This window comes from Archocentrus centrarchus, chromosome 2 (assembly GCF_007364275.1).
Source record: "Archocentrus centrarchus isolate MPI-CPG fArcCen1 chromosome 2, fArcCen1, whole genome shotgun sequence".
NCBI classification, from domain to species: domain Eukaryota; kingdom Metazoa; phylum Chordata; class Actinopteri; order Cichliformes; family Cichlidae; genus Archocentrus; species Archocentrus centrarchus.
In genome coordinates, this window is record NC_044347.1 from 16,877,325 (window position 1) to 16,898,513 (window position 21,189).

Sequence of the window (21,189 nt, forward strand, 5' to 3'; positions counted from 1 at the left end):
CTCTCTCTCTCTCTCTGTCGCGCTCTCTCTCGCTTTCTCGTAACTATGGCAACAGACCTCGCTGATGCTGCTTTCGTGTCGAAGAAAGACGAGGTCACAGTTTGCTTTTCGCGTCATCAAATTAAAAGGTGCTTTTAGCGGTTATCCAGGAACGTTGCTAGACAAAGTGCAGCGTGAAAGTAAAAGAGAATCAGCCAGAAGAATATGTGAATGGTCATACGAAATCCATTCATCCATTGTCAGTGGAAAGAAGCCCTCTGTAGGAATCAAAAAAAGTGGGGGTCCAACACCCTCTGAGCAAGGCCGGTTAGCTCAGTTGGTTAGAGCGTGGTGCTAATAACGCCAAGGTCGCGGGTTCGATCCCCGTACGGGCCAATAACAAATTTTGCTAAAAAAAAAAAAAGTCCCAAGGAATAGCTGTTTTTCATGTAACCTATAACAAAATAGTTATTGGCAAAGCAATACACCTTATCTGAGAAGAATAGTGCAAATTATCACCCGTGTTCATATGTATTTATCCCAGAAAAATTTGACAAGTACTTTCGTAAACATAATTGCCTATGAAAAGATCCTAAGAGGAAACATGCACAAAAACGTGAACTACAAACATACATATTTTGTGTGCACATTATAGCCTATGCTCACATAACCGAGTCTAGTCACGGCAGCAATACTGCATTCACAAAATACTTAAATACAGCTAAGAATTATCCAACAAATATAGATAAATAAATTTTAAAAAATATAATTTCCATACATGTTGGCAGCAAAATATCCATAAGTTTTCCAGCATGAAAGGACACCGAATTCAGAAGGAAAGGAAAATGTCCTCACAAGTGTTCATATACTAGGCCTACATATATTATATATAACTAGGCCTACATATATTATATATTATTAAGATTACTGCATTCAAACGTTTCAATCTCAGCAACATTTGCTTTACTATATATTTAAATAAACCTTCCAATTACAATTAATACGCTAGTCCCCATAAAAAGGCTATTGTTGTAAATATTTCTGATATAGTCTGTTTGTTGGGTATTATAATTGAATAATTTTAATTTATTTTAAGATAAATAGCTCATTAGGCGCAATAAACCAAAACCCGACCCCTTCTCACGCCGTGCGGTGGCGCTGCTGAGCTGCCCACGTCGCACTTTCTCTCCGCCTGACACCGCCACCACCAGCGCCGGGGCGCACAGATCGCTTGAGGCGGTGAGTGCTGCTCTTTATTGTTCCAGTAGAGAGCTCAATGCGCGGCTTCCCACATTTGTTTCAATGGCTGCCGCGCACAGACCACGTCCCACCTGAGAGGGAGCGGCTCAGCTGCGAGCGAGAGGACCCCCACGTTCAAAACTTATAGCTGCAGGACTGCACTGTGTGTGCGTGTGTGGATTTTACCGTCCGCATTGGACATAAAAAGCTCTTACGGACGCGCAATCTGTGGATCCTGGAGGAAGCGGGGGTAAGGAAACCGTGCCATCCGGATTGTTAAGCGAGGTTAAGCGCACCCTTTCTGGTATTCCGAGCACAGTGGGTGCAGATTCAGACAGTTTTATTGCAACGTGTAGACCAGTTTCTAAGAAAAGGAGTCACGGTTTTTTAATGCAACAGTGTGTTAAGCGTGATGAGTCCGGTATCTTAAGTCTAAGCTCGCTTCGATTGCAGCCACCAGTCTGTTCATTTTCCTAATCGGCTGAGCTTCAGGAGGTCCAGCAGAGCTTCTGTTACTGTCAGCTTAAAGACAGACAAGGATAGTCTTCTCCAATAACTGCTACATACCTTTAGAAAACTTAACATATTATAGTTTTAACTGTTTAATCGATTTTATTCAGCTCATTAGTTATTCCAGAGTCTTGTATTAATAATGCGTTTCCACCAAACCACAACCAACAGTCTGGATTTACACACACGCATGCACACACCAGCTCAGTCTCTTGACTGAGCAGGTTGCATTGGCCTACTGACATCTTTGCCCTGGCCTAAAGGATTACTCTGCTAACCTACATTGTAGGGCTCGCTCTCTGCCAACTGTACTCTGTACTGTACCAGTACGTCTCTAAATATGCCTCTTCCGAGTGTGTGTGTTTGTGCACACTTTATTTCACCTGACAAAGCTGCTCCTAGATCTTTGGTATTGTCAGAGACAAACCTCCCACCCCCTCCATAGGGTTCACCGTTTAACTGTCACAATCTGACAAACACATCCCTTCCCTTTATTGATTTCTGAGGCACACATGCTCTTCTTGCATCCCCAACCCCTTCCCTTTCAGTGTGAGGTCGTGGGGTCAGCACACGTCTTGCTCATAGGCACTTCTTTTTTGACAATAGTTGGGTGCTCTGGTGGAAATGCTGCCTATTTAATTTTACAATCGATGCCACGTGGTATTGATTACCATGTGGTATTGATGTTGCACTCTATTTCCTGCACACACACCCTCGCAAGCTCTCCTGAGGGCAGTAGAGCAGCTTAATGGCTCAGCGGCTGGATGGTGTCACCTTGGTGGAATCAAGCGCAGCCACTGATCTGTCAAGGAGCACAGGTGTAGCAGGCTCGCTGTGTCGTAGCCTTGATCTCACCCTCGCCGATGCTTGTCGCCTTGTAGCTGATGGGTCTGGGTGTCATTTTTCACTTGACTCATGTAGAACACACTCAGTCAAAATGTACACAACTAACACAGTTGGGTAATGGATTCCCTTTGTGTTCCTTAGCTGCGTAAATGTTATTTGATTGTATTTGACTGGCACAAAGCTTGTCGCATTGGTTTTATTGTTTGAGTGTTGGAGGGGTAAATGTATGGGACATAATCTAGAAGCAAGGTCAGCTCACTTAGCCTTGTTCAGATCTTCCAACCATATGGCCCTGCTCAGGAGTTCCTCTCCACAACACACAGGATTATTCCTGCACAGAGCAATGTTTGGTGTACACCTAACATATTTTAGGTTTCAGTTTCAGTCACCAGCATTGTTTTTTTTGTTTGTTTGTTTGTTTGTTTTTTAAAGCCTCAGCATTGTTGGGAATGTTAGTTATTTGGCCCTTTTAGGAGCTAAGTTAAGTTACTAGCTTGGTTATCAAGCTGCATCCATAAGTTTTAGAGGTTTATCATACACCTGCTAATCAGTGCTAAGCAACCGATCTCACCAAAACTGATGTGCAGTCTTCTTCAGCTGAGTGTCCCACACAGCAAGCCATGTCATTTGTCAGATAACTTAATTAAAAAAAAAAAAAAAAAAAAGCTCCAGACCAGCAACAAACGTGATGGAGAAGTCCAGATCAGTGACTACAATTCAGTTACTTTGACAGTTGTCACCCCATCAAGATGGATGAGTTTTTTAAAATAATCACCCTCCTTAATCATTGTATATGAATGGGGAAGCTATCCACACAGGCCAATACTGTTTTTGGTACTAGACTGTTATTAAAAGATACTTTAGGCTGCTACTTTATTCACAGAGGGTCACCACAGCAGGTTGCTCTGCATATTTTATTTGGCAGATTTTTATGCCAGATGTCCTTCTTGATGCAACCCCCTAAGGGGTTTGTGTCTCCTCCCAGGATTGAACCGAGGATCTTTTGCTTATTAGGTGAGCGTGTAAACAATTACATTTGTACCAGGCTGTTAATTTGCTTTTTAATTCTGTAAATTTGGGTATGTTAATACTGGAGTCTATGGGGATTAACTCGCTTTTGCAGACAGCTTCAGATGGTCATTAGAAGATCTGCAGTTTTTGGTACTTAAACTTTGGCTTCTTTTTCAGTGCTCAGAGGTTCCAACATGGAAGTCACCTCTTCTGATCCAAGAAAAACCCTGGTACAGTGGCAGGAGAATCATTAATTTTAATTACTACATTAATTATTAAATATAGTTGGGTTGCCCTCTTGGAGGTGGGCCATAGGGTCGTTGACCCGCTGTTAATCATGTGGGTCATTACACAAGCAAGGTGTGAAACAAGGCTGCGTTCTTTCAAGCACTCGTTCTGGCTTATTTACATGTAATTGATCCATTTCTTTGTGTAAAATTGCATTAAAGCTAAATTTTAAGAAAATGCAAGAATTGCTGAGGCCTGAGGTTGCGAATTAGTGAATTCATTTTTTTTTCTTTATCTTTCACATTTGTGTGGGCAGTACTGAAGTGAATATTTTCAGGTTTTGGATTGTTTGCCAAACCGAGACATTCATCACTGACCACAGAAATCTCCAGGAATGTGTAGCAGACCCTTTTTTTTTTTTTTTTTTAACATATTCTAATATTTTATTCATGACATAATATAATAATTGTGCTGTGACTATGTTGATCCAAACTTTTGAGGTGAAGCAACGTGGTTCCTTGAAAAAAAAAAATAAAAAAATTTTTTTCTGAATTTTTTTTTTTTTCTGAAAGTGTTTGTCTTTATTCAAAGACTTTCTGAGGTCTGTTTTTCTTGCAAATTATGTGAAGTAATGTTTTTCTCAGACTATTAACTCCTTACCCCAGCTCTACCTTGCTGTTTTCTATCCTATAGTGGCCCTAAAACAGTGCTGTTTGCTAACAGAAACTGATTGAAATATGGCTACAAACTTCCCTTCGTTAGCTTAGCAGTTCAGCTGTGAAACCCATTATGTCACACAGTATGCCCATCACATCCCTTTTTAGTTAGTTTCATCTTGTGACCACTGATCCTCTTTCACAGCACAGTTTCTGCTGCTTCTCTTGTCATGCTCAATAATTTAGGAGTTTTTTAACCAGCACACTCATCAGTCTGTGCACAGTCTCCCAGGTTCTTGCATCTCATTTGGCCTTGGAAATTTTTTTTTACCAAAGTGTTGATTGCCAGACCTGTTTTGCAGCCGACTAATGTTGCCCATTGTGCAAGCTTCCACAGATTATGTAATGTTGGATTTTTTTCACTTCAGAAATTACAAAGCATAATCTTATTTTTAACAGATTAGGGTCAGGGTTGCTAATCCTTCATATCAAAACGATCACAACCAAATTGGTAACGTTTATGCCCGTGTGACATAAAGCTTTCTCTGATGCACTTGCACTCACATCCGATTCCCAGGCCCTGGCTTCCCTCTGACAAACTCTTGGGAAACTTTCAGCCAGTTCAAAGCGTGGTTGAGAGGCCTCGGTCCCTCTGAGTTAAAGCCCCACTGCTGGAAGCTCCCACAGTAGCTTCCTTTGTGCCTGCATGAGCAGCTTGTTTTGTATTCCTCTCTTGCACAACAAACTCCATGTATAATTCTTCCAGGCTCTACTGAGGAGATGATGAAACTCCAGCTTCCAAATTCCCTTTTTCTAGATTTAATTAGTGGTGAGTTTGATCAACACGTGGTGTGTTATTATCAAGGTTAACATTTATGCTTTTGTTTATGATGGTGAAGTCAATGAAACCAGTGTAGTGGAAGTGATTATCTTTTTTTTTTTTTTTTTAGCACCCAGTAGATTCATTATTTAAGTTTTTCTTGAAATACTGAAGATATGCAGGCAAAAAAATCAGCACTTCCTGCAGAATATGAGCTGCTGATGTTCGTCGGGGCAATTGGCCCGTCATCGTTGGTGAATTATTAGAGCTATAAAACTTGTCTTTGATTGGCTTTGAAGGGTGACTAAGGGATATTTAAGTATGCTGTCCTGGATCAGCCTGTGTTGGGTTTTATGAGCAAAATATTTGAGTAGTTTTTAGAAATTAAACACTTTTTTGCCAAGCAGGACAGTAGCATGGTGGTTTTAGTATAGCTTTGGTCGCTCTCTGTTTTGGGGGTGTTTTTTTGGAGCAGTTTCCCTGCTACCAGTAAACAACTGGGTTGAGCTTTTATTTCAGTGCAGAAGTAGCTCAGAAAAACAAATGAATGTTCCCACAGGTGTAATGAGTAACTTGAATGTCAGGTCCCTTTTATTGTCAGGTCACTTCCTTGGTAGGTCTCCAGTTTCAGGTTTTGTCACTGAGGTGAAAAGAGGTAATAACCTGTGTGTGCATGTGGAGGGATTACTAAGGATATTGTTGGGTTTTTTTCTTTTTTCTAATGTAGTGTAGTGTTATTACTCTGGTTATTTCTGGGGAGAAAACAGGGTTCCCTGTTCTTTGGTCAATTTTGAAATAAAAGTTTGATGAGCTGCGAATGATCATAGGAAGAAATAGGACAGATTCAAACTTCTCTGAGGTCAGAGGTCAGCTACAGATCATGTTCCCTAGAGTTTTCAGGCTTTCACTTCTGTTCTGCATAGTTCACACCTTACTTCAGAAACCTATCTGGCTTTTTTGATTACCACAATACACTAATAAACTAAAACAATGTCCTGAAGTTGCTTTCTTTTGACCAACAGTTCAAAATGTGAAGATATTTATATGTAACAGCCAAAAAAGGAAGTGCTACTAACTGCAGTTCCTCTAGTGGCCACTTGAAACTGTTGCCAAAAGTGAGTCAGTCATAGACTTCTGTGTCAAAATGCCTAACTTTGCAGCATCTTATAGCACAGAATATGGTTTTGCCCTCTACAACTAACCTACCCCTTTGTAACAACTGTATGGGGGGTTCAAGTTGATTATAGCTCACCTGTTAAAACTTTATTAATAAAGTTAGGGGCCTGTCTGTGTTAACTGACAGGAACACTGATCCCAGTAAAGACAGCTGTAGACCGTAGGTGTCAGGTAGACTAATTGGAGTCACTTACCTGGACTTCTCAACCATGTTTGTGATGTTGGTGCCTTTTGTAGCATTTTTAATGTGGTTATCTAATAATAGTGCTGTGCTCTGGTCTTTGTGAGTAAGCATCAAGGATTTTGTCTGTGTGATACCCTCTTGCCGAAATACTTTAACATCTGGCTCCCAAAATTCACTCTGTAGGCTCAACCTGCACTTTATCCCCAAACTAGATACTCATCACTGTGGCTTCACCACTGTGTCCTGTCCTCGTAAGACCACAAATTATACATCAGTTTGATTCTCAAGATTTGGGCAAAGGAAAGCTGTATTTTTCAGGCACATTTATAGGAGTCTTTGGAATAGGACAGCTCCCATCAACCCTATGACACACTGTATTTGCTCCTGAATTATGGACACGGCATTGGATATGGAGAGCGAAGCACACATATTCAGGGTGGATGCTTGCCATCGTGGAGTCTCCCCGCTCACTGCACCACCCATTTGTCCCCAAATATTTACAACAATCTGTTTATCAGGAAGCAGAGTTGTTGGTGAAGAGGAAACAGACTATTTTTTTTCACTGTAGCTTAATGGTTGACTCATAGTTCATAGTTACAGTAAATCTGCTGTGTGATAAGAAAGATCAATTTTGTTGGCCTCATACAAGAAGCTGTGTTTTCTAATTGATATTTGCTAGCAGGAAGAGGTGGACGTTGAACTGATGATTTGTTGACAAGAAATGTGTCTGCACATGATGTAACTAATTTTTTTTTTTTTTAAACACTTAATTTTTCTCCAGATGCACAAAACCTCCAAGGCTACTGAGGAATGCTTGAAACTCTGGATAATGATCCTCTGTGTGTGTTGGGGCAGCATAGAAGTGTGTAACCGTCGTCCCTTGACCCCCCCCCCCCCCCCCCCCCCCCCGATTGTCTTCTAAAACATTCCTCAGCTGTGATATCACCATCGGTCCTGAGGGGTTATTTACTGTCTGAGGTTGAGGTTTATCAAGTGTGGGATGGAGGTGGGGGTGTTGTGTAATTGAAAGAAAGAGAGGGGGGGGGGGGGCAGATTGAGTGTCTTTGTGTGTACTCAGACCGTATCTCATCTGCCCTACTTGTGATGCTTTATTCAAGTCTGAACTGGCCTTAAAATGAGCTCTAAGAATGGCTTGTAGGAAATCCCACCTGTGTGCACTGCAGCTGAATAAGAATAAGCGAGTGTCTAGCTAGGTGTGAGACATTTCTGTGTAATTCATTTGTACGTCTGGCCAAACTCTAAGTCTGTGTCTTTGTGGTGCTGCTAGTCTGTGGTTTATGTGCTCATTTCATCATTCAGCCAATTAAAGAATCTCAGCTGAAAAACTCACTGACTAAATGTCTTGCGGTTTGTACATTGTGCAAGGCCAATTTAAACCAAAGATTGAATAAATATGGGAAGAAGTTTCACACATTTCTTGAACTAATTAAACTTTGGTGTTTCCCTTCAAGCAAAGTGCCACGGCAGAACCTCTTACTCCCTTTTTAAATAAGGCAAAAGCCACGTTTATTTCTGCATTTCCTGCAGTCCTTCACCTTCTCTTACTCAGAGACATCTCAGTTTCACATTCATGCAGTTCGCCTGGGTTTATTAAAATGCTAATGCAAGTTTTAGTCCAGCAAAATACCCATAAAAGGGAATTGCAGTTGCTAAGAAAGGAAAGGAAATTGTGTATACAAATTTACAAATGCACAGGATGTGATGCAGCTGTGTTGTTTATGAGGGCAGATGCAAACTACAACGCCACATTTTTAGAAAATTCTCTTTTTTTTTTCTCCACTAGACGTGAATAGAGGACGCTGCAGCTTGACAGCCCTTTACTGTAAGGTCTGTCACTATGGTTGAGCCGGCCGACAGGTCGTCCACAGCTGGGCAGAGGCTGGGCGCCCCTGAAAGCTTTGGTGTGTCTACTCTGGAGCCAGGTCTGCGCCCTCCCACCCAGCCTCCAGGCCGCCAAGTCTCCATAAGGGTGCAGATGCTTGATGACACACAGGAAGTCTTCCAGATATCGGTGAGTGACGTGTCGTTGGATTTTTACTTAGTCCATCTTGGTGCCAGTGAAAATCTCCACAGCAGTGGTCATGATGTGAGCAAAACAATCGATCAACTTGGTAGTAGCACCTTCTCGTGTGTTGTTATTTCAAATGAGCAGTGTGTGAGTTTAATTGTTTTCCATTATATTTTTCATATTTGGTGGTTATGGTGCTATTTACATGCTTTCTTTTCACTTGGTAAATAGACTGGGACTTAATTAGCACTGTAATATCTGAGCACTCAACACACTTTTTACTGCACACAACATTCAACGCATGCATGGATGCATCAGGGGCAATTGGGGTTCAATATCTTGCCGAGGGGCACTTCAACATGCAGCTGGAGGAGGCGACAATCAGTTTTATTGGTCCTATTGGTGGATGGCCCACTGACACCTTCTGACCCACAGTTTTACTGGACTAAACCCAAACAGATTTAGCACTCGAGCAAGTGCTAAATAGAATAGATAAAAAGAGAACACTTTTATTCTATTTTTAGAAAGACTATACAAAATTTGGTGGAGAGGTAGAGCATGGGCAAAATATAAAACCATCATATTCAACTGCAGTTCACAATAACCTTCTTTAAAACTGTGTTGAACTAACCTTGGTGGAGGAGTGTCGAGTGCCCTCTAGTTTATTTATTACCTAAGAGTCTGTTATAAAATCATTGCTGCTCTCATTTAGGACAGAAACCTCACAGAACCTCCTATTCAGTAATTCAGATTTGGAGTCTATTTCAAAATGCATTTCAGAAAGGAATATCATGTTAAACAGTAAAACCTAAAACAATATAATAAGTATCATGTAGGAAAATAATAACCCCAAATATGCTTTAAAATTCATATTTGGAACTGATGATAACTAAGAGGTACAGTTTATTAGATGTTGGCTATTGATGTAATGCCAAATAGGAAAGCAGTGGTGATGTTAATCTGTTGTGGTAAATAAAGTTTGTGTTGTTTGTGTTAAACATAGTGTGATGCAACTCTTCTAAAACCTGTTTGGCACTGAAGTTTTGGCATCATGTAAAAGAAGCGCTTGCAGAGTGACATTGTTGCCTTCAAGGCTCAGACAAGATATTTGTTTCTTTGTGCCTCTCTCCATTTTCTTTTTATCTAAGCACGCGTCTGTCATTTATTTATCACCCTCCTGCTGCTCTGTCACTTAATAACTGATGAAATCTGAAAAGGAGGGGGGGAAACATATTTTTTTTTTTCTCTCCATAAGGACAGCTCATTTTGTTCCATCCACCTTGAGTCTTATCTTAAATCTCCACTTCCTGGTGATACACAGGAAGTGGGACAGGAGCCAGCTTCCTGTCTGAGCATGCCACACCTACAGACCACTGATCTGGCCTTGCAGACAGAGGCAGGCTTTATTCTGTTTCTATTTTTTTTCCACTGTTTCTCAGCTCTGATTGAATTCTGACACCAAGCCCCCACCTCTTATTCTAAAAGTGGGTGCTCTAGGTGTGTGTGTGTGTGTGTGTTGTGTGTGTGTGTGTGTGTGGTGTGTGTGTTGTGTAGTTCTCATTTGTCCCCTGTGTTGCTGTCTTTCCATTTTCTTCTTTGCTTATTATTTAACCTTAAGCCTGCCTCTTCTCTCATTTACTCCATCCAAACATAGATAACTGTATATTATTGTAGTCGGTATTATCAGACTTCATAAGTATTTGCATGTGTTTTGAATCTCCTTGTTAGCTCCAGTATGTCCTTGTGCGTCTCCCTGACTTCCTAATGCTGTTTTTCAGAAAAAACGTCCTGTGAGAGGCGGTGCAGCCAGCAGTTTTATGACACTGCTGCTGCTGCTGCTGTGGTGAGCTGTGGTATGTCATCTCAGATTGGGAGTATCCTCAAATTTCTGAATTAATGTCTGCCGCAGGCTGACACGAGTATGGTTTCAAGCCCTCCTTGGCGATTTGCATGTCTTTAGAAAAAACAGCTGCTGTATTTGAGCTTCATTTTTAGGGTGTCTTTGTGATGATAATCAGGAGAGAAACTCGAAAAAAATCACTCTCCAGCTGCTTCTCAACATTCAGAGCTGCCGGTCCGGCTGTATTTGGTCCTTGTGAAAATGCCAAGAATGCATGTGGTTGTCGGAGTGAAAGTGCCTCAGGATGTGGATGAGTGGACAGTTGACAGAGGCCCTGGGATCTGGTGTCCCGTGTCAGGGATGTCATCTGTGTCTATTTTTCAAATCCAAATTAACATCTCCTCCAGCTGATGCTCTCCACAAAGCAGCAGCCCTCTTCATGTCAGTGTGCTCTTCTCCCTATCTATTTCCTGTCCTCAACCCCTTTCACAAGCCTCTCACACACATGTGTGAGTCTGTCCATCTCTTGGAGCATGTTTCTGCATCACTCATGAGGCCACAGAGAGCAGATGTATTAGCTGAAAAACAGCAGCACAAGACTGAAATATTAAGTAAATTTTCGTTTGCTGTTTACAAGCCACTGTAAACAGGATAACTGCTAATGAAGGAGCAGGAGAGCATGGAAGTGCACCAACCAAATTAATGACAGTTGTTTTGGGTGCTTCTTACAAATTCAGTCTAATAATGGAGACATTGTGTATCAAGCCTGACTCACCTAATCTGTCTTTTCCTGTTACAATAGCCTCCAGTGTATTTGTGCAGTAGGTGTAGTCTAATGTGTGAATCAGGAGATAAGCCTGCAGCTTACACTAGTGCTGGCACATGATTGGGCATTTTCTCACTGTGTAGAGGTAAAGTAGAAGTAGCTCATTAACCACCTTGTTATCTACAAAGTCCAGCCAGGCAGCTGCAGGAGAGGGGCAATAAATTTTAATGTTTTCTTTTTTAAACACATGAAGAATAATGTTGACATACTATAGTATTGTTGTAATGTTGATTAAAGCTTCCTGGGGTTGATTTCTTGAATTTCAGGCTTCATTCTTCTTTATTTTAAACCACTTTTGAGACAAATTATAAGGAAATGAATAGATTTTTTTTTTTTTTTTTTTTTTTTTTTTTTTAAACCTATGCATAGTTGGTTTGGGGTACACATTAATTTAGTTCGTTTAAACAAAAAAACACAACATTTCAGTCTTACCTGCACACAGAAGTGGAATTTTTTTTCACTCAACTAAGCCTGACTTTAACTTCACATAGATCCTGTGAAGTGTTCTTTTACGCAAGTTTCTGCAAAAAGGTGTTTAAAGGATTTATGCTGCTGTTTTCCGCAGTTTAATCAGTGGCTACAGCAGCATTGTTTACAATATACAAAGCACTATCTGCAGCACATGTAGCAGAGTAGCATCATTGCTGAGCTGGTTGTGGTCGGGCTCTATATGCAGTCTCAAGATGATCATGAAATGTCCATTTACGAGAGCCATGATTTATAATTATTTTAGGAATGTTAGCTGTCGCATGTGGGTGATACCCAGTCCACTTAACATAGGGATCGTGCTGGTACCATCCCTTGAAGCTTGTGTCTGTGTCCACCTTTTGTTCTCTGGCCAGTTTCACTTCCACTTAGATAAACCAAATAATCAGACTTCAGATAAATGGTGAGCAAAGCAGCTGAATCATTGGCTTATCTTGCAATCTATACAAATTCAAGGATGTTTTACTTTACAGCAACAGCAGACAGTGGAAACAGTGTAGAAAACCTTCTGTTTGTATAAAATCTCAACACAATGCAAATCTGTATTAGAGTTTTGATCTCGTTAATGTGGCCAGGGCAAACAAAAAATGGCCGACAATGACCTCACTGCTGTGTATTTCCACTGGTTTGCTTCGCTGTCTGAGTGCTTTCACCAAAGCAACGGTGGCAAACCGCAAATTCTGAACTGTGGTTTGTTTGTTTGTTTTTGCTGCTCTTGTTCATTTTTACCGTAACATCAGTCTTAGAGATGAGTTGGCCTATGTAGCTTTAAATTAATCAGTCTCACTAGTATTGTGGTGATGTAAGATCAAAATTAAGACTGATTTAATCCCACAGGCTGTATCTAAACTATTTTTGTGACGCTGACTGCAGAATATTTCTCTTCTGACCAGGACAAACAGGGTCTTCATTGAATTGGTTTGTCATGGAGAATAAATTCAGGACTTCTGTCATGGGGGAAACTTTGTCTATGTGCTGCAGGGGTCACCAAAAAAAAAAAAAAAAAAACCCTCAGAAAAGGTTCTGTTGCCACATTTGTGTTTTATAAACACTCATTTCAAAGATGCAGGTGGTTGATAGGGACCTCTCTGGCTTTCTCTCCTCAAACGTCTTTTGATTTTTATGATATTTCTGGTGTTTATAAAGTCAGCTGTATCCCCAGGCTTTCAGTCTGGAACCACTTCAGCACCGTGAACAGACTCAGTCACTCACATTTCCCGTGAGAGGTAACGTGGAATCCATTAGATCCAAATGAGACCCTGCAGAGTTTTTAACTGGACTCTGCTGCTTTTAGAGGCTCAGAAGCTAAATGTCATTAAAATCGTCTCATGGAATTGCAGGGAAAACCGGGCAATTCATCTTCTGCATGCAGCACATTGTTTATGGATCGTTAACATTTTATTATTTATTATAGTAATGTTTTTTTTTTTTTTTTTTTTTTTTTTCCTGAGCTGATTTTGAGAAATGTATATTGTTTGAGTGTACGTTGCATTAATAAAACATCGGGACATGACATAGGCACACACTGCATTAGTGACCACACACACACACACACTCAGTCTTCATTATTAATGTGTAAAGGAGGCAGGGATAGAGGTACTGGTGGAGCAAACGCCCAGCTGGTTAATAATTAAATATAGACAGGATGTGCGTGTGTGTGTGTGTTTGTGTTTGCATACATGCTGAATAGAGCATACACTAACAGTATAGCTTTCAAAACAGAAGAATTCACGTATCCACAAATGTTTAAACTTTTGACCTCCTCCTCTGATTGTTTTTGTTGCTTGGCAAAGAGAAAGTTTGCCGCGTGACTCTGAAGTAAAACTGTTCCACATTCTCTTAGGCTAACATGAGGTCTCAGGATCATTTATTAAAGGGAATCAAATAACCAACCAACCAAAAACTGTAATAACAATGATAAACAGTAACATCCAATGGTAGTGGGAAGAAATACAAAGAATAATTCATTAGTTTTTAAGGAATTATACTACCACCTTAAAAGATGCTATAAAAGCAACAGATTTATCTTACTAAGGGGAAAATGCAGCCTGTCCTATTCCTGTGCACCACAGGACTCTATTGTTGTCTGAAAAAACACATTTTCTTTTTTCTTTTTTTTAAATTCAGTGCAACCTACACCAGCTCACTGATGGAAATAACCACCAGAGCACTGTTATTAATCCATAGCTCAAAATAATCCCCAACAAATGCCCTGTTTGTTCCTCCTCGAGCATCAGTTTCCAAAAACCACAGAGAGTAGCCTCATAAATTTCATTTTTAGATCTGTGTTCATAATGAACAAACAGGTTTGGGGAAGCTGAGGTGTGTACTGTAATGTGAGATTAAATGAGTTATGGTGACCCTTAAGCCAGAGTTTTCACTGATGACTTTCAACTTGCATAGTAACTGGTGCAGCAGGCTTAACCTGCACGGGAGGTTATTTTCAGAGTTGAGGATTAACAGCAACTGTTAAAGGGGATGCATTTTATATGGAAAGCTGTGGAGCCATTAGAAATGCCATCGAATGAAAGCGTGCAGTACAGTAGCACACCTCCATGTGAATTTACATGCATTTATTTGGTGATGCAGAAAATGCTTAGGTTGTTTTTTTTATGCTTTGTCCTGATATTTTTCCTTAACATGCTTGCCTTTTACTGCTGGTAATGCAGTTAATCACAGATTATTGGCATTTATCGCAGGAAATAGTTGATAAAATCGGTCCATATAGGTGAAGAGATTTCCACATATCCTTCATTATGGGACAGTTAAGGACCCAAATGCACTTTTTAAGACTCATGTTAAAGAGTTTAAAAGCTCTAATGTGCAGCTGTCATGTTAGAAATAACATTCAGAGTGGTAAAGTAGGTACATTTATTTATGGATTTATAAGTCTCTTATAAATCTTGTCTCTGATAAGTCTCTCTTGTCACATTTGGAGCCCTGGTGTTGCTTGTTCCTCCAACTTTCTTTGTCACTCTTCATGACCAGGTTTTATAATGTAGGTGGTACTTCGTTGTTTTGTTTTAGGGGCAGTGACTTTTATGTGAATGCACAGAGACTTATGAAGAAAGCATGGGTTAATAAAGAAGGTTGCTAACCACTGTCATGATACCCCATTATGTCTGATTGGGGTCTTAGATAGGTCTATCGTCTTTCATCTTTTTAGGTGGGTCCCTCTTATGACTGCCTGGATAGGTTCACACACCTGCCATTCTGAATTGGACAACTGGTTAAGAAAATGGACGGGGCTTTTAGGTTTTATCTAGCCAGCTAACACAGAGAAACCTGATTATGTTGAACTTGCTTCATAGGGCACCTCCTCTAGTCAAATGTGAAAAAAAACATTATATCACTTTAACTAGATGTGAGAGTACGAAGAGGCTCATGAAATACTAAAAATACATGTTTTCTTCTGTGAAAACGACAGAAGGTCCTCATCACAGTCATGTTTATACTATATACAGCCCGGTGTTTTTCACATTTAGCCACAATTTGCACGCATCTTACTCCCTTGTGGTGCTTCGTGATGGCACCTGCAGCTGTTCCCTTGATTTGTCAGGCATCTGCAGTGCTTTCATACTTGAGATCTCTGCATTAGGTTGAAAAAGATGAAGTCCTGCTGATTTGCAGGAACGCTGTAGAGCTCCATTAAGCCTGTCCCCCATGGACCTGCCCTCACTAAGAAATATCATTGGCTCAGATGATGCCTTTATAATGCCTCAGGTGGTTAAGACCTGCACATATGGAGCCACATGTACCCTGCTGGAGCTTTCACTCTTGCATCCCATTTAGTTGGTCTCAGATGATTTAATACTGAGTTTGCATTATTCCTCTTATCTCTTGATTAGTGGTTTCTGTTTAGATTTTTCCTGTATTGTCTTGTCTAGCATGCTGCTCTTGTGATCTTTAATCCCTGTAAGTCCCTCCAATATAGCCACATTAAAACCGACTTTAGATTTCTTCAATACCAATAGCAGGAGTGACTGGATAGTGGAGGATTTTTTTGTGTGTGTGTGTGTGTGTGTGTTCTGTTGCAATCAGCTGTCTATAAAGTTTTTTTGTTGCATGATTGGATCGTGGCTTTATGATCTACTTCAGCTCCTGACCTTATGTGAGTGTTTGTTTTTATCTAAAAGAGAGCTGGGGGAAGATACAGGACTCCAGGGGGGATGGTTATGAGGATTAGGGTGATGGAAGCGCTTTATAGACCACATCATTTGATAGACTAGCAGTCCCCCAAGGCCCGTGATAAATGAGCTACAAGTCCCCCGCCAAATTATGCAGGAACACACACACAGGCTCACTCCTTAGCTCCAATGTGAAGCTGTTGACATTTCAAATGGATGGGCCTTTGTGCTGTCTGCTGCCTTGGGCATGAAAGAGCCACGTGAAAGGAACAGATATCAAAGGACAGCTCTTAAAGGGCAGAAGGAGCAATAAAGTTGCTGAAAATTGTAATGACACTGTGGCAACTTGAGGTTTTCTTACTGGTCCGGATGCATAGATCATAATGATTTTAAAAGAGCGCTAATATACTGATTTCCAGCTCCAGTATTTTATTCTTGGACTATACTAGAGTCACTTTGCATGATTCACAGTTAAAATAATCCTTATTCATCTTATGCTGGGCCTCGGTGCAGCTCCTCTGTCCATCCATTGCCTGAAACGAGCTCCTATCCCTTTTTAAGCCAAGTTTCTTCTGATTGGCTGCCCACCAACTTGCTGTTCAAACAGAAGGATTTAAGAGCAGGTTGGTGGTTGGTGCGCGAGATCACCATAGTAGGGATATCCTCTCTCAATCATAGAAGGAAAAAAAATGTCTGAAAGTGAATGTTCACAGCAGTCTGAAGCCTGAGCTTTAGACACACAGGAATTATTATTAGATTCACTGACCTTAAAATGACGTCCACAGCGTCTTGGTATCGTGCGATCCAAAGCTTAGAAAATCCAGACCTCGCTACTCTGCTAAAAACATGTTTGTGGGTTGATCTTCAATAACAGAGGTGACTGCCTCCTTGTGTTGCCACTCAGATATTTGTCTCTGAGAAGAGGAAATTAGTTTTAATTAACTTTCCATTTGTCCATTACTATGCAGAGAACCAGACAGTTAAAATATTGTGCATTGCCAGATATTTTTAAAGTCTGGCTTGCCCAGCGGCATGTTTTTTGTTTTTAATTTGTAGATATTTGCATGTCCTCTACTGCCCCAAAGCATATTTTAACTCAGCTAAAATTCATTTAGAGAGAGAGAAGCACAAAGTGATAAGAGATGAGAAAATGAGTTTTGGAGTTTGGAGCCAAACCCTAGTAATGTTTCTTTGTCTTTTAAGTTGGCAGAAGTTTCTGGCAGTGGTTTGAGTGTGTGGGAGAAATCACGATAAGGTGATGGTTAAAGACAGTAAATTCTCCTTCTCTTCTCTTCTCTTCTCTTCTCTTCTCTTCTCTTCTCTTCTCTTCTCTTCTCTTCTCTTCTCTTCTCTTCTCTTCTCTTCTCTTATATTCTCTTCTCTTCTCTTCTCTTCTCTTCTCTTCTCTTCTCTTCTCTTATTCTTCTCTTCTCTTCTCTTCTCAAGTGCTTACAGAAATAACTGCAGCAGGTTGGCAGGTATCATTCATCATCATTTGCAGAGATGTGTGTGTGTGTGTGTTACTAGTCCCTGCTCAATCTAGTATTGTAACATATTAAACCCATACTGATGCAGGTTCCCTGGGCTCACACAGACCACATTAAACCATGCTATATGGGCTCGTATTTGACTTTACAGGCATGTGTACACGTGTGCATGCTGCCACCCGCCCTGCAGTCCAGTCTCCTGAGATTAACCCTATTTAACTAAATATTTGATTAGATTTGTGGATGTAATATCTTCCTTTTAATGACTATTACACAGATGGGAGTGAGGAATGAACATGAACATATATAATGTCATGACCACAATGGTACACAGAAATATCGACACTACATGTGACATATAGTCCTGAAATTGGCCGTCAGTTGCACTGTTTCTCTGAATGGTCCAGTTTCCAAAATGTGACATAAATGCAAACAAAGTTTAAAGGTGCAATGTGTAGGAAATGTTGTGAGGTATGGGATTGCTGATTTTTCTGTGAAATATGCTGAAGCTACTTTCATCAAGATATATGCATGTTCGTGTGTCAATACTGTCTCAAATGGTACTTGAATCTCCAGACCATACAACAGCATTAATTATCTAACATGCCTGATAAGGTATGCCATCTTGGTTAGCTGTAGGATCAAGGCCTCCAGCATCACGATATGAAGGTGTGGCAAAAGAGGGGGAGGCTAAAAAAGAAACCCGTAGCCTGCAGGTTTGTTTATTCTTGATTGATAAGAGGGCAGAACCAAAGAGTTTATACAAGTAAATTATCCCTGGGCAGTGCTTCTTCTTCCTCTCATGATGTTCTGACACTACCATGACTCACTATCCCATCTAGAGGTGCAAGCGGTATTATGAGATTAAAGGCAGATGTTAGCTTGATAGCATGCTAACGTCACTAGATACAGTTGTGAAAAAGAGAGTTTTTACCATGACAAGATAGTTGCTAATTTTCCCAGGAGTGGACGTCCCAGCAAGTTCACTCCAAGGTCAGACTGTGCAATACTCATAGAAACTTCAAAAGACCGAAGAGCTACATTTCAAACGCTACAGGCCTTAGTTAGCATGTTTAATGTTAAAGTTCATGACAGTACAAGAAGAAGACTGAACAGGTGCGGCTTTTTTGGAAGGGCTGCCAAGAGAAAGCCTTTTCTCTTCTGAACAATGACTTTTTGACAGATGAGACCAAAGTGGAAATGTTTGGCCATCATTCAAAGCGTCATGTTTGGAGAAAACCAAACACAGCATATAAGCACAAACAGTTGTCCAACACGCTGGTGGGATGGGTGATGATTTAAGCTTGTTTTGCAACCATAGGACGTGGGCACCTTGCAGTCATTGAGTTGACCATGAACTCCTGTCAACTCAATGACCGTATACCAAAGTATTCTAGAGTCAAATGTGAGGCCATCTGTGTGACAGCTAAAGCTTGGCTGTAATTAAGTGATGCAACAACACAATGATCCCAAGCACAGCAGCAAATCTATAGCAAAAAAGGGGCAAAAATCAAAGTTTTGCAATGACACAGTCAAAGTCTAAACCTCAAACTGATGGAAATGCTGTGGTGGGACCTTAAGAGAGCTGTGAATTACCAAATGCTTACCAACTAACCAATGAACTAAACTAATGTTTTAAAGAAAAATGTGCTAAAATTCCTCCACAATAATGTGAGACACTGATAAAGTCATACAGAAAACAATTATTTTGTTATTGTTGCTAAAGGTGGTTCTATAAGCCAATGAATCATGGGGTGTACCTAGTTTTCACAGGACTGCAAAGCATCCTATGAAAACTTTTTTTACAGGACAATATATCTGCAATCAAATACAAGAGTTTCTTCACATACTTTTTATAATTTAAGTTCATTTTCAGCATTTTTTAAAAAAAATTAATCACCAAAATCTTTTAGAAAATGGTATACAATTAATCATCATAATCATTTCTAAAAAGCTATAGAGTATCAGCTTGAAATATTGAAATGTCACTAGAAATGAAATATTCAAACAACTGACATCTTAATATGGTCATATTAGCTATATTAACAGTTGGCTACAGCTCTTCATTAAACCATGATTATAGCTGAAAGAAGAAGCGTGTTTTTATTTAGCCATATTAATGAATGACCCATTGATTCAGAAATATGTGGTACATCTGTCTAGGCGTCATTGGAAAATACACACAATAAGCATAGTATTAATTGTTGGAGAAGCAGCTAAGGATAGCAGGACTTAAGCAAAAAGTTAGGATACATATAAAGTATCAAGCAAGCACAAATGCATCAATCTTTTTTCTGCATGGGTATATGAAGTGACCCAAGTTGGGGGAAAATGTGGCTGCAGCATGCTTGCATGAGTCTCCAACCGAGGAACTGTGCTGTATTATGTAATGATTGGCATTCACTGTTTCATTCCTGTGGTCAGAGATCTCAATAAGAGGCTTCTGACTGTGGATTGACTTTCCTTTCAGTTTCTTCTTCTTTCTTGAGCTGTCCCCAAGGTTTAACCTGCCAGCAGAGCAAATGCAGAGCGAGGACCAGTGAAGATTCACCTTTTTCAGGTTGAAAGAGGTGATAAGATTGGATTTTAGTCAGTTTTCCTGCTGCTCTTCAAACGTTCAGCGTAAGACTTGAACAAGTAGTTTCACTGGAGCCACACATTGTGTTACTTTGCTATTAAGGTGGGCTTGTGCACGTGGATCCACGTGGAAGCATTTAAAACTGCAGAGTTCAAAGATGGGGCCACAGACAAAGCTGCCTCTAAGCTAGGAAGGAGGGAGTGAGTGGGTGTGTGAGACAGAGACATTATTGCTGGTGACTAGCATACTCCTTCTGGTGCAGAGACAATCACTGAGAGATTGTTTCTGAAAGGGAACAGGATGGGGGTAGAAAAGAAATAAACAGGGCCCCACTGGGGGACGGAAAGGAGACGTGGTGTTGCACTCACTGTGAGAGACTGCAGCACTGAGAGAGAGAAAGATGAACACAGGCACACATCCGTCTCCCACAGAAGCCTTTCGCATTATGCCGGGAGCCAGTGAATGAGCAAACACTGTCCTGCTCTGCTTGGCTGCAGATTATATCCCGTTTTGTAATTGCAGTGAATGAGGTCCCCTGTGAGGACGCTAGTAAAGCCAGTGATGGAGGAGCTGGGCCCCATTTAGGGTAATCACAGCACCCTCGCATCACTGTGCTGTACAAAACCACCAATTTTGTAGCTTTCCTGGATTGGTTTGGAGCAGCCAGCCATAGCTGTTGAGGTGGGCTTGTGGTGAAATTTTCACTGCTGTTTTTACAAGTTTATCTGGTCATTTTATGCTGTAAAATGGGAGATTAATTGTATCCTGTATTTGACAGGAGTGGCATTTTGATTCCCGACATGCTGTAAAAATATCTCAGCTTCCAGTTTGGCTTCATCATGATGCTGCTGCTAGACGAGTCCTGGTAGGATTATTGTCAGCAGCAGGAGCACTGGAGGGAAGCCAAAACTCATTTCGACCTTTTGTTGTATTTGAAAAATGACTGGATGAGATTGCAGTAGGTGTTTTGGGTGACACGTGTTGTTGTTGGACACAGGAGTTTGCTTCAGGCTCTGATGTAATCAGGCACCAGGCCTGTTTTTCCTAATCAGAAGCTGCATTGTGAGGCCTGACTTTTTTTTTTTTCTGTCCAACACAGGAAAAGTACAACCTCACATGATGAAGCACGGCAATAAATAAAAAAAAAAAAGTCGAATGTAACTGAAC

At 40.6% G+C, this 21,189-nt stretch overlaps 1 protein-coding gene and 1 non-coding gene across 2 annotated transcripts in view; both read left to right on the top strand.

Moving 5' to 3' along the window:
• The first annotated feature begins 301 nt into the window (after positions 1 to 301).
• On the top strand, positions 302 to 375 carry trnai-aau (transfer RNA isoleucine (anticodon AAU)). Its single transcript has one exon. It is a non-coding gene; the product is annotated as a tRNA-Ile (tRNA).
• An 855-nt stretch (positions 376 to 1,230) lies between these two features.
• Positions 1,231 to 21,189, top strand: part of LOC115798732 (FERM, ARHGEF and pleckstrin domain-containing protein 1-like) — a 46,000-nt gene continuing 26,041 nt past the window's right edge. Inside the window, exons 1-2 of the mRNA XM_030755687.1 lie at positions 1,231 to 1,468; positions 8,454 to 8,681. Of these exons, the coding sequence (XP_030611547.1) occupies positions 8,508 to 8,681 (174 nt within the window). The 5' untranslated portion in view covers positions 1,231 to 1,468; positions 8,454 to 8,507. The remainder of the gene's footprint in view (positions 1,469 to 8,453; positions 8,682 to 21,189) is intronic.